We start from the raw sequence: 14673 nt of genomic DNA on the forward strand, positions 1-14673 counted from the left end.
GATGGTTGCAGTGTCCTGAGATCATGGGATCCCCTTTTGCAACCTTCTGACAAGCAAATGAGTGGGCAAGCCAGATTCACTTTACCACCGTGTAAAATTGGGCAAAACTCACTTAACAACTATCTTGCTTAGCAACAGAAATGTTGGGCTCGATTGAGGTCGTATGTTGAGGACTACTGGTATCTAGAATGATTTAATCCTGGATCTTTTAAAGGAAAGCTGTAAATTATATGTGGCAATTTCCCCAAATGGCCACGGGCGTTTTACTGCCATCTGTGCTTTTTACTTTGTGAAGCAACATTTTCCTGCTGTCCAAGTTTATTGTGCACAGTCTTACCAGCCACCTACTTTCACACCCTGCCAGCTTTCCGGCTCACCCCATATTGGACACCTGGGCTAAAAAAAGGAATGACCAGATCAGCAGACGTCCACCCTCACGTCGCCTGCTCTTCAGTTCCAAGGCTTCCTAATCTGGTTCTGCTAATTAAGCCAACCATTTGCTTGGCAACTGGCATTTGTTGTTAAGCCAGTCACAAATTGCATGGACGAAGGAGTAAAGGTACAGCTATATTTAGTGAACAATGGAAAAAAGACTGCAGCTCCAGATTTAGAGCTTTAAATACTGAGATGTGGGGAAGGAGAGAAGGGAAAAAAAGATAAATATTCAGTATCCATGAAGGAGCTTACCTACACAATTGTTGCCAAGGAAGACCTTTTTTTTGCCCTAATCCTAAGCAAACCTATTATGCCAAAGCAAACCTGCTGGAGGGATCCACCCCAGCGACAGCTTTTATTCCTAGTTACACTACAGACTCTCCAGGAATTAAAAGCCTACAATTTCTGCCCTCCCTCTTCATTTTTTTTCTGGCATTCCCCAGCGTGGGAGCTGTGTTGTTGAGGGCAGAACTGTTTATTATACATTCCACTTCTTGGCCCATCAGCTTCAGTTTTGGCTACCAGAGCGAAGATTTCCAAATCAAGGCAAGGGGAAAAAAGTTCATTGGAAAGTCACGCTACGTTTTAAGCATAAAGAATAATAATTTGTCTTAAAGGCTCAAAGTTCATCAGAGTTCCCTAATGTAAAATATTGACTTGCGGTGTTTGTCTTTGATTTTGCATTGACACGGATGCAAAATGCTGGAACTCTCGTTGCAATTTCTGCAGCAATGCCACACTGGGGAAAAGACCAAAATGACAAAGAGGATCACACATGAGGCAGCCCATGCTTTGCTCTACCTACAGCACCCCAGCATACCCAGGTGGTACTCCTAAACCTTGGGGACAAAAGGCAGTATGGCTTTGTGAAGGAGGGAAAGTTTCCCCCCCACCTTCAGTTAACGAGGTGCGGATCGCAGCCCCTCCAAGAAGCATATCTCTGAATAAGCAATAAATAAAACCCGAGAACATGTTCTAATGAAAACAACTTTTAATATGAAATAAAACAAAATCTTACTATCTAATTCTTACATTCTGGCAATTGTCGCCCACCTCCTCGGGCAGGCAAACGAAGATGAGAAGGAAAGTACAAGAATGCGTGACGTATTATGAAACGTATTAGGAGACATGCGCAGTAAATCATTGTCAGATAAGAAAAACATTTCTACAGTATAACTCAGAATATAAGCTCAATTGACAAACAAATTAACGTAGTGACAGGCTTTCGGTGCCTGCTCTATGAGGATGGCTCAGAATAGGCAATTGGCACCAGCCTTCTGGAGCTCTGAGAGAACTGCAGAAAAAACCATTGCTACCAACCTGCCTTCCATTGAGATCCTGTACACTGCACGAGTCAAAAAAAAAGGCTGTGAAAATATTTACAGACCCCTGGACATAAATTGTTTCAATTCCTACCCTCAAAATGACACTATAGAGCACTGCACACCAAGACAACTAGACACAAGAACAGTTTTTTCCTGAACGCCATCACTCTGCTAAACAAATAATTCCCTCACCACTGTGAAACCATTCACTAAGGCTGCACTACTATTACTATTAGTCTTCTCATTGGTCCTATCACCCCTCTCCTCCCACTTATGACTGCAGGACTGTAACTTTGTTGCTTGTATCCTTACAATTTATATTGATATTGATTGTTTCCTGATTGCTTATTTGTATCCTATGACTATCATTAAGTGTTGTACCTTATGATTCTTGATGAATGTATCTTGTCTTTTTATGTACCCTGAGAGCATATGCACCAAAGACAAATCACACTTGGCCAATAAAGTATTATATGAGTGTGTGTGTCACATTATACACACACACACACACACACACACACACACACACACACAGTTAAGTTACAGTCCATAACATTGATTTTGCCCACTGCTGTGGTAAGAAAGCAATTGAATCCCAAAGAAGGCACCTTAATATCACCAGAAGGAAAGAAAACCCAATTCTGAGGCCCACACACTGACAAGCATACTCACAATTTGGTCTTTTCACTCTCTCCATAATGCCAGCCATCTCGGGCCTCAGGCACTAGCAACGTAATAAGGTCCCCCTCCTTGAAACTCAGAAGGGTGCTGTTGTCGCCAGCAGCATGAGAGAAAATGGCTCGCACTCTTGTTCGGCCATTTTTTTCTAATCCTGCTGCCATGGAGCTGGAACGGGGAAGTGTCTTGTTTTCAGCTGGAAGACAAGTCGGAGATTGAGTCCACTCTTTTCGATAAATAAACCTTTTTTTTCTGTTACTTTACTATTGTGCTAATATGTCAGTTACCAGAGAAAGTTTGTCAAATGGGTTTTAAAAAAAAGACTGCGGATTGCTGATTTACAGGTAGTCCTCAACTTGCAACGGTTCATTTAGTCACTGTTTGAAATCGCAACAGCACTGTGACTTACAACTGGTCCTCACAGTTGTGACTCTCACATTCACGTGTTTAAAATTCAGGTGCCGGCAACCAGCATATGTTTAGGACGCTTGCACTGTCTCAGAGTTATGTGATTGCCATTTCCCAGACAACTTCCGAAAAGCAAAATCCGTGGGGGAAGCCAGATTCATTTAATGACCACATGATTCACCAAATAACTGCGGTGATTCATTCCACAACTGTGGCTGAAAGGTAGTTAAAAATCATCATCATGTAAAACATTTATCTCTCGATCATAAATGTCAATGAATTTGTAAAGAAAAAGAAAACACTGACTTTTCTGCTAAAACACCCACACAGATACAATGTACTGAGCAACCCGTTCTTAAAAACAAACATTACCTAGTGCTGTGCATTATGTAGTAGTATTATTAATAATCATAATTATGGCATAAAAGGAAGCAATGAAAATTGTCTTTTTGTTATTATGGTTCTTTTAATGGTTATGTTTGAATTATGCTGATTATTTAGCTGTGTTTTAATTATGTGTGCCAACCAGAGTCAGAGGCGTGAGATGGGTGGCTATATAAATTCAACAAATAAAAAAATAATACAATACAGTAACCTCATCGTGTTCCATGCAATGAGGACTTCGTTTCATGCTGGAATCAAGCAATACAGCAGGGTATTGTATCAGGGTCCCATATAATCAGGAGTGGGATCCTACCAGCTTAGCAACCACTTTGTTAGCACATGTGCCTAAAATTGCCAAAAATTCACCTTCAGCATTACTGCTGGCGAGGAAAACAGCTGAGGCGTGGTAATCCACTCTGCTGTGCCAATCACTGGGCTTCGGAAAAGGAAATATAGGTGAGTATAGCACGGGGGGGGGGGGCAGGCGGGCCCACTTCAAAGTCAGAGCGAACCGGTTCACTCCCAGCTGATAGTCTACCAGTTCACCTGAACCGGTCCGAACCAGTAGAATCTCAGTAGGTGGTAACATCTGGTTGACCTTCTCTGAGCTCCCAGCTAAACAGGGAAGGCCTCGGATGAGAAAACGTTCATGGAATGCTTGTGCTACTGACGAGCCTGGAAGCTGAAACACATCCCAGCAGGAAAACTACTTCTCTGGTGTTGTCAGGATTGCTGGAAACTGTGTCCATGAAGCTGAGCCTGACTCAAAGGTACCTTTTACCTTAGTCAGAAGATAATGAACATTGCAGAGTGATGTCAGTCTAAAGGAGACATTGTTCACCACTCTTCCTAGTATGATGCAAAGGGACCAAGCCTGCTGCACCACTTGGGAGAAACACATTTGTTGTTCATGGCTTTTGTAGGGAAAAAAAGCTTCTTCTTCAGGTATGTGAAAACATCTGACTCATCCATTCTATTGTGTAAGGGCTTGCAAATAAAACACAAGCACATTTAATTAATTTCTGATAAAGCAAACCGACAAAAATTTCTGTCAGCAAACCTGATGCAATTTTTGAGCTGTCTTGGCTCCCCAAATTTTCAGTGCTTTCTCAATACCTGTTCTTGTTTCTACCAGCAGAAAGATAGGAGGTCTAGCTGGACCCTTTAAAAGACTCAACCTGAGAAACTCTTTAGAGGTTGGTGCCATTTTGGGGCTTCTATGCCAGCTTTCTCCAAATCTCTTTGGACTGTTGCAATGGATGGGGATTTAGGGACCTGTAGTCTTTGCATAGGTGGAAAGCCTGGAGATAGTTGTTTTAGGCCTTTTTTCCTACTGCGGGGGTGGGTGGGTGGATCAAACTGGCGGCACGTAGGCTGGGGGTGTCATACGCAGGCCAAGCCCACCCCAGCTCTGTGAAAGGGGAAAAGGTCACGTGATAGCAACGTGAGGCTGCGAGTTTGACACCGGTGTCCAGTGGTGGGATTCAAATAATTTAACAACCGGTTCTCTGCCCTAATGACCAGCTGAGTAGGCGGGGCTCGGTGGTCATGTGACCATGTGGGCATGGCCAACTCAACGTGACTCACACTGATGGGCGCTGCTTCGCCTTAGGTGTTACAATGTAATAAGGGTTAATGGAGAGGCAGTTTCTGTAAGCAGGGCAATAGAGATGAGGGTAGAAACAACACCAGAATGTTTCCTTCCTGCTTTCCTTACAGGATTAGCCCTGCAAAGCGGAAAAAACCAAAAGGAGATTTCTTCCAACTGCCGGTTCTCTGAACTGCTTAGAAAGTTAACAAACGGTTCTCCCAAATAGGTGCGATCCGGCTGGATCCCACCACTGCCCGTGTCCTACTGTGTTGCTCTATGGGAGTTCATCCACAATCTGACATATGCAGTCCTCCAGAATGGAGGGAAGGGGAGAGAGGAATAATCTCTTACAAGAATGACTTACTGGCTGCATAGCTGTTTTTTGGCATTACGCTTTTACGCACAGGGAGAGTATTGGAGTAAGAATCACTCAATTGCTTCTGAGTTTGTGGTGGGGATAAGGACTTCGGCTGAGGCGGCTTTCGGTCAGACCAATGGCTGTAATCTTCACCTTCTGGGCCCGAGACACCATTCATTACTGGAATGGTCTCTTGTGCAGACATTCGCTGGAGAAAGAGGGGAGAGGGAGAGAGAAACACAGATATGACACTCTTGATACAAGTGTTTGTTTCGAACAACCATTCTGCCTTGTTCAGAAAATATTACTGGTAGTCTGCATCCTGCTGCCTTCTCATTTTCCCCACCCCTTCCTCCTTAATTCTTTGTTTTTCCTGGGAGAGAGCTGGAAAGAGCAATTACTGATTAAGGAGGAAAAGATGGAGCACAGTGTCTTTTGACTGGCAGACTGGGGAAATAAGTGGCCCCATCCAATGGCTTAAACCTGTACAGGTAGTCCTTGAATCTCAACCATTCATTTAGTGACCATTTGAAGTTACACTGAATGACACTGAAAAAAAGTGAGTGGTTTTCACACTTACGACTGTTGCAATACCCCAGTGGCCACGTGATCACTATTAAGATGCTTGGCGACTGGCATGTATTTATAATGCTTTGCAGTGTACTGTCCCAGGATCTTGGGGATCACCTTTTGTGACCATCTGACAAGTAAAGTCAATGGGGAAGCTGGATTCACTTAACAACAGTGCTACTAACTTAAACAACTACAGTGATTTGCTTAACAACTGTGCCAAGATGTAAAATGGGGCAAAGCTCACTTATCAACTGCCTTGCTTAGCCACAGAAATTTTGGGCTCAACTGTGATCGTAAGTCGAGAGCTACCTGTAATATGACCTCAAACCATGGCTCTTCTTGAGCAAGCTTGAAGATGTTCAACTTTGCCCAGAAGGACATGCCAAAATAAAGCCAGTCTTACCAGGATATAGTACATCGCATAATGGCTGTCAGAGTACTGTGAGTTCAGCTTCTTTGTGCTCAAGTTTGCAAATCTGTTTAACTTAGAATTTCTCCACACAGTTCATGGCCAGCCTATCCCAGATGTAATCATATTACAGCTGTAGAACTACGCAGGTTTTGGACAGCAACTGGGAAAATCGTTAATGCAAGGTAATGAAAAGAAAAAAACCAAAGATCCCTGAATTGTTTCAGTGGAAACACAAATACTTCAGCAGGAAGAAGTATACATTCTCCTAATCCCTCAATTTTCCTATCACCACTGACTTTAGCTTTTGAAGACAGATGTAAATTTGGAACCCAGTCAGTTACTGACTTCTGCAAGTTTATCAGCAACGTATCGACAGATTTCAGCTCCGGTGACTTGTTTTTGCAAGAATGAATAAAAAAGGCCACCCGAGAGGCTTCTTGTGACAATACGTTTTAAATTGTATTCTAATTATTTATTGTAATTTAATGCATAATAGTCATTTTAACAGGTTCAAACTAAATTGAAATCTAAATTCATTTTAATTCTAATCCCTTTGCACTTTACAAGTATGTGTGACGTCCCACATGCCAGTGAAAAGGCCACTGTAGCAGAGGTGGGTTTCAGCTGGTCCTGTCCGGTACGCGTGTAACGGTTGAAAGAATTTAGCGTGCCTTCCTGTACCGGGGCTTGTGGGGGCTCAGTACTGGACTGGTCCCTCCCCTGGCCTGCCCCTGCCCCTGCTTGCCTGCCAGCAGAAGCCTTCTGGGAGGTTTTGGCTGGCACGTGCACGGAGGGAGCTCCAAGCCTTTTTGCCTTCAGGCAGAGCTGATTCTGCGCCTTCTACGTTTTCCTGGGCAGCCGAAGGAAAAGTCCCGGGGAGATATTGGATATTTTAAATTCATTGATTGGCTTACTAAATTGAAAGGATTGAGGCAGCTGTAGAGGAGGCTGTCTAACATAGCCACCCCACGAGGGGGCGGATCTCCAGCCCGGCCTTCTGATCTAGCTCTCTGCCAAGTGTAGCAAAATAGATAGGTGAGGAGCGGCTGGCATCTGGGAGCGATCAACAAGTACTGTTTGGCTCGCGCGGAACCTAATCTGTTTTACCAGAAAGTCACCACTAGGCTTTTAGCGCAGATTACAGCCGTTAGGGAGCGAGCTAGCCAGCCGCCGCTACATGAGCCGAGCTGCCGCATTGAGGCCAATTTTCTCTGCTTATCTCTGTTCCGATTGGCACTTGAATCAGCTGTAGCCGCTTGACAGGGTAATTACCAGCCGCGCCGTGAGGCGATTGACTTTGTATCAATATCTCCCTGGGGCTTTTCCTTCAGCTGGCAGAAGGAGAGAGAAGCCGCTTCGGCCACTCTCTTCCAGAAGCCCTGCTGGGACCGAAAAGGCACCCTTTTGGCCAGGAAGAGCTCAGCTGCGGATGTGGAACCATGCGTAAGCTGAGCAGAAGGAACGGCCCTTCCCCACTCCAGACCAACCTGTGTAAGGCAAGACAGGCAGGCAGGTGGGCACGTGACTCTGCCCGGGAAAACATAGAAGGTACTCAACTCTGCTTAAGGTGAAAAGAATGCAAGGGGACATGCAGGTAATCTAGTCCAACCCCTTCCCAAGGCAGGAGTCCTTCCTTCTCTTTGAGAGGTGTCAGTGACAGACATGAGGGAAATGGTGTGTGTGTGTGTGTGTGTGTGTATGAGAGAGAGAAAAAAAGAAAGAATGAGAAAGAGAAAGAAAGAAAGTTGGAAAGAGAGAGAGACAAGAAAGAAGGAGGGAAGGAAGAAAGGAAGGAAGAAAGGGAAAGAAAATAAGTGGGGAGAGACACATAGGAAGGAAGGTAGAGAAAGAAAGAGAACTTATGATCACAATTGAGCCCAAAATTTTGGTTGCTAAGCAAGAGCATTGTTAAGTGAGTTTCACCACATTTTCCAACTTGGCCACGCCCACCCGGTCACAAGATCACCAAGCCACTCCCGCCCGGTCACATGGCTGCCAAGCCACTCCCACAAAACAGGCCACACCTACAGAATAGGTTCTAAAAAAATTTTGAAACCCACCACTGCACTGTAGCTTTGACTTGGAAAAACGTGCATGCCCCAGTACCAAGCCTTCATCTTTCTGTCGAAAGATGAATAATGATGTCTCTCCCCAGTTTATCAATCCACACTATACTTACTCCTACAAAAGGTGCCAGCTCTGGAGGGACTGGGAGAGGTTTGGCACCAGGTATAGGGTCCGAGATGATGAGATTTGACTTGGATGTTGACAGAGGTGTAGCCATAATTGAGCCATTGCTGCTGAGGGCCATCTGCTGCATAAGCTGGAGAGCACGGTCTGGGATCTTGTTGGGATCCGAACAAGATTGTTGCCATAATGGGAGCTTCTGTGCCAAGATATCTTTTCCCTGAAAGTTGTCAAAATGAGAGAAAGAGAGAAAGAGGGAGAGTTCAGAGTATAAGAAAAACCCAGATAAGATTTTAATCCAAAAATGGAAGGAAATCAACAAATTCCCAAACATAACTTTCCTGAGAATGGAACTGGTACACTTAACTGGCCAATGATTTATTTATTTTTTATTCTAGGAGATATTAAACTATTGTAACTTTGTAATTCACATAGATTGACTACCTTTATTTGTCAGTTATTCAATTAGAGCAGGAACAAAAAAGCTAATTTGGTATTTGTGTACCACTGCTTTGAAACTGTTCTCTGAGGCAACTTCTCAGATAAAGCATATCTGAGAAATAATGTACAGATAGAATGAGGTTGGGTAGCATTCAATTTCTCCCCTTTTAGGTCCACTGTAAAAGGGGGCAAATCATAAAGAGAGAAAATAATATTTTCCTTTCTAAATAATTCCTTTCAGCCAATTTTCACTGTTTAAGGTTGGAGGTCTCTTTATGATTGCCTCATGAATCTAAAAGCTGGAGAAGAGAGGATAGGACAGGACCTCTGATCGGGTCTGAGAGATTCATATATATTAGGCCTGGTACTAGTTAGGACACCGAAAATAGAGAGCCAAAGAAATGGACAAGACCCAGTTAGGGTAATTTGATTTTAAAAAGAAAACATTTTGCACTTGTCAGTCTCAGGCAACTGCAAGACCCCTTTCTTTCATTCAAATTCACCAGAGTGTTATATTAAACTAAGAAACACAGTTAAAAATCACTTCAATCATTGCTTACTTATAGACCAGGTAAACATTTAGCTCTTTTTAAAGGCTATTTATTTTTTTTAGGGTAGAAGTAGTGTCAAATATAAATATAAAGCAAGAGCTTCTATTTGTGTTGCTGGGCTGCAGCGGCCTTCCTTTCAATTTCACTCCCAACAACAATTTCAGGTTGCTTCCCCCTCCAGGAGCTCTGACCTGATTAAGGAAGTTGGAATCTTGGAAGCCTACATTCACATATAGTACACTTTAGCATATGCCGCCTTTAAAAATAAAAATTTGCACAGCTGTAAAGGCACAGAGACAATGAACCAGGTGATACAAAGAAAATACTCCATAAGATGGGAGCCAAGCAAAACTGAAATCCTTCCCAAATGCAAAAGTAGCCAGCTATATTTTTTAAATTTAACACAGGTACTACATGTTCACTTTGAAAAAAAACCCTCAAGAGTAGTGTATAGCGTAAAATAATCACAGGTGAGAACCTCCCTTCTATAGGGAATGTACTCTTCCCTTCTTGAAGCAATAAAGGCAGTACCAAAATGTTGTAACTGAACAACTTGAGGAAGGAAAAGAAACTGGAAAGCCAGGACATGCACAATACACTTCTGTGCATTTCTCTGGCTCCTTCTTCCCACCTCTGAAAAGAGGTATTCTACTTCAGTGGCTGTTCACAAGTTGTTATTCCAGATACTTTTTCCTTAATTAACCAAGCATGAGTGTCGCCAAGAGAGTGGTTTGACCTGACACTGCTTTCAGGAATATGTAATTCTGACGCAAGCCAAAATATCTAACATCCTGGATGAAAACATTTAGTACTGAGCGCATTTAGTGGGAGATCCTTGAGGATAACGAATGAGCTGGGATAGAAGAAAATGCCCAGGTTTTTCACATCTATTCCTTTCTCTTCACTTGCTCTCTTCTTTCACTGGATGGAAATCACATGGACATGTCTTCCTGAGGGGCAGCCCGTTTTTAAAAAAAAAATTCCTTCCAAATAAACACATTCAAACCAGGTTGCAAGCCTTGCACCCCCAATTTTGATTTCCTGATTAGCAAAATCTTTGTGAGTTGTTCTGAAAAAAAATGTTTCAAAGAGAAGCGTATAAAACGTGGGTGTTCGGTGGCAAAAGGAATGTTGAAAAAAGTCACATAGCTGGGGGGGGGGGGGACACTTTAACTTTAAGTTTAACTTTTATTTGATTTCTAGACCGACCCTCTCCCAGAAGGGACTCGGGGCGGTGTACAGTCATATTAAAAACAGTAAATATACATAATATAAATATAAAATAAATATAGATGTGGCTGGAGGAGGTAGCAATAGTTTACTGTACAATAGTTAAAGTTAGATTTAAAATTTTAAAAATTTAAAAATACATGAAAAAACACCCCTAAAAAACTATCCCAGGGTAAAATATTTGCCAGGAGGTATAAATGGGACTATAAATGGGCCAGGCCAGCTAATTGGAACAGGTGAGTCTTAAGTTTTTGTCGGAAGGAGCGGAGGTCGGTAGTAGTTCTGATATCGGGGGGGAGGTCATTCCAGAGGGTTGGGCCCATCACAGAGAAGGCTCTACTCCTAGGCGCCGCCCGTTGGCATTGCTTGGTGGACGGCACCCGGAGGAGTCCCTCCCTGTGAGAGCGAATTGGTCGCAGGGATGTATGCGGTAGGATGCGATCCCGCAGGTAACTAGGACACACCACAGATCCTCACAGAAACATTTACCTCAATAAACTCGGTCTTTCTCAACGCCGCCGCCCAAGCAGAGTGGTCTCACTCTCTCTTAATAGCTGAAGGTTCAGCACAACCGTTAGGGGCAAAAGGTAAAGCAGGAACTAGTACATGTGGGCTACTTCGTTAGGAAAAAACAAAACCAAACCGATTGCTTAGTTCTGCACATCCCCTAGGATGCCCCCAAGGTGCCTAAGCTGCAGAGATCAGCTGCTCCACAGCAACCATGCAATCTGAAAGGAAGTCTGAGAATAGCTTTTGGCAGCCCCCAGGGGAGCATAGGTCAGCTGCAGGACGGGAGACTGTCGCATAATGGCTGCCTGTTATTTGTATCTTTGAAGAGGAACATGAGAAAAGGTTGGGCTTTGCAGAGAAAGCCGGTAACCGTTAATGTCACGTAGGTGGAAGAAGCAGCTTCCTGTGAAAATGTCAATAATAGCTCCATGGATCATTTCGGTGAGGATGGCTCCCTTTCCTCTCCTCCATGAAAGCACATTGTGTGCATGGAAATAATTCTCCCTATCACTATGAGCAGCAGGAGCTTCTTAGCTTCCACTGAAAGAAGAGATGCTATTCTGGAAAGTCCTGCTGCTTCAATCACTTCTTAATCCCCTGCATTAGTTTCAGTTTCCCTTCCCCGTCCCCCAAAAAACTTAAGCCTAGAATCTCTGGGACCAGTCCCAAAGGGCATAAGTAGGAAAGCAGTAAAAACAGTCCGGGTGATTCAAAAAATAACCAATGGTTATCCCAGCTTTTTAAGTAAAAAAGGACATCCCAGCTTTTTAAGTAAAATGCAAATTGGGAGCAAAAGAAGAACATTCAACCTTCTCATTTGAAATAGGAACTTACAGGTAGTTCTTGTTGAAAGACTACTTGTCCAGCAACTGTTCAAAGTTATGATGCTAAACAATGGGGATCTACAATGGGTCCTCATAGCTGTGGCCATTCCCATGGTCACGTCAATGCAGCTTACACATCTGGCAACTGGCTTACAATTATGATGTCAGAGTGTTCTGCAGTCATGTGATTATTTGCGACCTTCACTTCCAACAAGTAAAGTCAATGGGGAAGCTGGCAGGAAGCTGCAAGTAGTGATCATGTGACTGCAGGATGCTGCGGCCGCACCAAATTAACCCATTAACAGCAACTGGGACTGCTTCCACTGCTGGCTTAAGTTGGCACAGTCATGTGACATTGTGCTTTACAATCGCACTGCTTAATGACAGAGTTGCTATTCCCAATTACCTTTGTTAAGCAGGGACTACTTATATTTGAGTTCAAACAAGAAAAAACAATGGCACAAAAAGCAGTTGTGCAGCTTCTTAATTTCTCCTGTTCTATTGGAAGCAGCACACTGTGTATTTATAAGCTCCAGGCTGAAGAGCACACAAGGGCCATTGTGCCACCCATACATCATCTGCCAGGAAACAGGCACACCTGCCCTGTTGGGTGCCTAGCTATTATTATGGGAGGTTGAAGAGAGGGTGAATGAAAGCTAAACATATGTGCTGGTGTCTTCAGGCAGACTATACAGTGCGTGAATAATGTATGATTTCTAAGGGAAGGCTCCATCACAGAAAAATTGTTATATAGAAAGAATAGTGGTGGTGGCTTGCCATGAATCTTGGTGAATGGCAAGACGCACCTTGGTCCCTTCACTAGGACAAAGGAACTAAGAACATTGTTTTCTGATATCAAGGTGGTATTGACTCTTAGCAATCATCTAGATAAGGTTTTTTCTATGACAATCTGTCCCTAACTTGGTTCTTCAGGTTTTCCAATTCTCCTCCAAGTCCATCCAACCTGCTGCTGGTCATCTCTTCTTCTCTTTCTTTCCGCTTTTCCCAACATTAGATCCTTCTCCAGAGGTTGATATTCAGTTGATATTCAAGATAACAGCATAGCTAAATTTAAGTAGAAGACCATACTTCCCGGAAGATTTTGATGACATTTTGAAGTATCTGTGTGGGTGTTTTGTATATGACTATGTAAATGTTATAAACCAACACATCCAAACCATGCAAATGGTTTTGATTTGGAATGCAACAGTGTGTAATCACATTTCTTGAACAAGTTATAAAACAAGCCACATATGCTTTAGCACCACTGCCCATGATCTCAGTGTCTACATGTAAATTATCACCAAGGTAATCTACTTAATAAAAATGTAAATAAAAAATAAATAAAACTGAAAGTTTATCCTCATTGGAGTATTGTTACAAAATAATGGCAAGAAAATAATAATAATCCACCAGATGAAAGAAAAGAGTGCTGTTCTTTTATTTCTCCATATATATTAGTAAACAGCCTAACATACAATTCTTCTTGAACAGTGTTTGTGACTCACTGAGATTTTGCAGTCCATTTTTTTATTACCTGACTAGCTTCCATCTACCCAGATGAATACCATAAATGAGTTGAGTGGAGGAAATGCAGACAATAAACACATACACCCACCCACCCACCCACCCACCCCCCCACACACAGAGCAATAAACCATAAAGGTTTTTTTTCCTCAAACCAATGCCAATAAGAGCCTAATGATATTAACAGAACAAATTATTTCACCATTAAAAATAACAGAATAACATATACACTTCCATGTCGTACTCTCCCTATTTTTCCAACTTTTCTTTTCAGCCATGAAAATAAAACACATGTTTTATTTAGACTGAATTTGCATTGGTTGGCATGCAGTTAAGATATTCTTCCCCAAGGATTTTGCCAGGAGGCAACAACAGTTGCATTTGAGCTGAATATCTATTACAAATCACGCAGGGCCACCTCCCGCCACCTCTTTTGATCTTAATGGACTAGTTTCCATTTTTTACCCACATAGGAAGCACTATAGAAAGTACTACTGGTAGGCACTTTTCCTTCACTAATGGCAGTCCACTATAGTAACTACATGAGCTCAAGATAACATAGCCATGGACAATTTGAAATAAGATTTCGTAATTAATTATAAAGAATCCTTCCCATAGGAAAATGCTTTTATTTTGAATTCTGAAAAAGACAAACTATATATGACTTTAAAAACTGGACTTTAAATTTACTTTAAAATTATAGGGAATTAGAAGGAACTAAAGGTTACAATTAAAGAAGATAAACACTTGACTTCTAATACAGAACGAAGCAAAATATTTTAACACCGGACATACTAAAGGATATTTTTGAACAATGGACCTAGAACTTAAATGTCTGCCTCTATAAACAGGTTGTGTTTAAAAAGTATTATGACAGAGAAGCAAGTATTATTTTACATGATCGAGGCTGATTTGAAAGTGGATTTAAAAATGATAGGCTACAAGAATTATGTTGGAAACCAGCTGATATCTTATAATTAAAATGGATATTACAAATCTATCCATTGTTATTACAAATAACAAACCAAGGGAGTGGGCTGGATACTTTTGAATATTGCACTTACAAAGCAGGCCTGTTAAAGCTTTGAAGAACTTTATGAGAAGAGACAAAGAAAAAAATCAAACAAATCACGCTCCAGGATATTATTTGAAGGGACTAAAGATCAATATTGTTAGCAATAAAAGGAAGGAATATAGAGATTGTTTGGTTTTTTTTGATCAAGTGTAAAATAGATATCT

The 14673-nt window shown here is 42.2% G+C and overlaps 1 protein-coding gene across 3 annotated transcripts in view; it reads right to left on the reverse strand.

The window, feature by feature from the left end:
• Positions 1–14673, reverse strand: part of BAIAP2 (BAR/IMD domain containing adaptor protein 2) — an 84526-nt gene that overhangs the window by 31018 nt on the left and 38835 nt on the right. For all 3 annotated transcript variants that reach the window (XM_081935627.1, XM_081935629.1, XM_081935628.1), the window contains exons 5-7: positions 8344–8571; positions 5186–5387; positions 2433–2634 (exon numbers count right to left, since the gene is read on the reverse strand). In XM_081935627.1, the coding sequence (XP_081791753.1) occupies positions 2433–2634; positions 5186–5387; positions 8344–8571 (632 nt within the window). The remainder of the gene's footprint in view (positions 1–2432; positions 2635–5185; positions 5388–8343; positions 8572–14673) is intronic.

This window comes from Natrix helvetica (assembly GCF_964273705.1).
Source record: "Natrix helvetica genome assembly, chromosome: 1".
Taxonomy (NCBI): Eukaryota; Metazoa; Chordata; class Lepidosauria; order Squamata; family Natricidae; genus Natrix; species Natrix helvetica.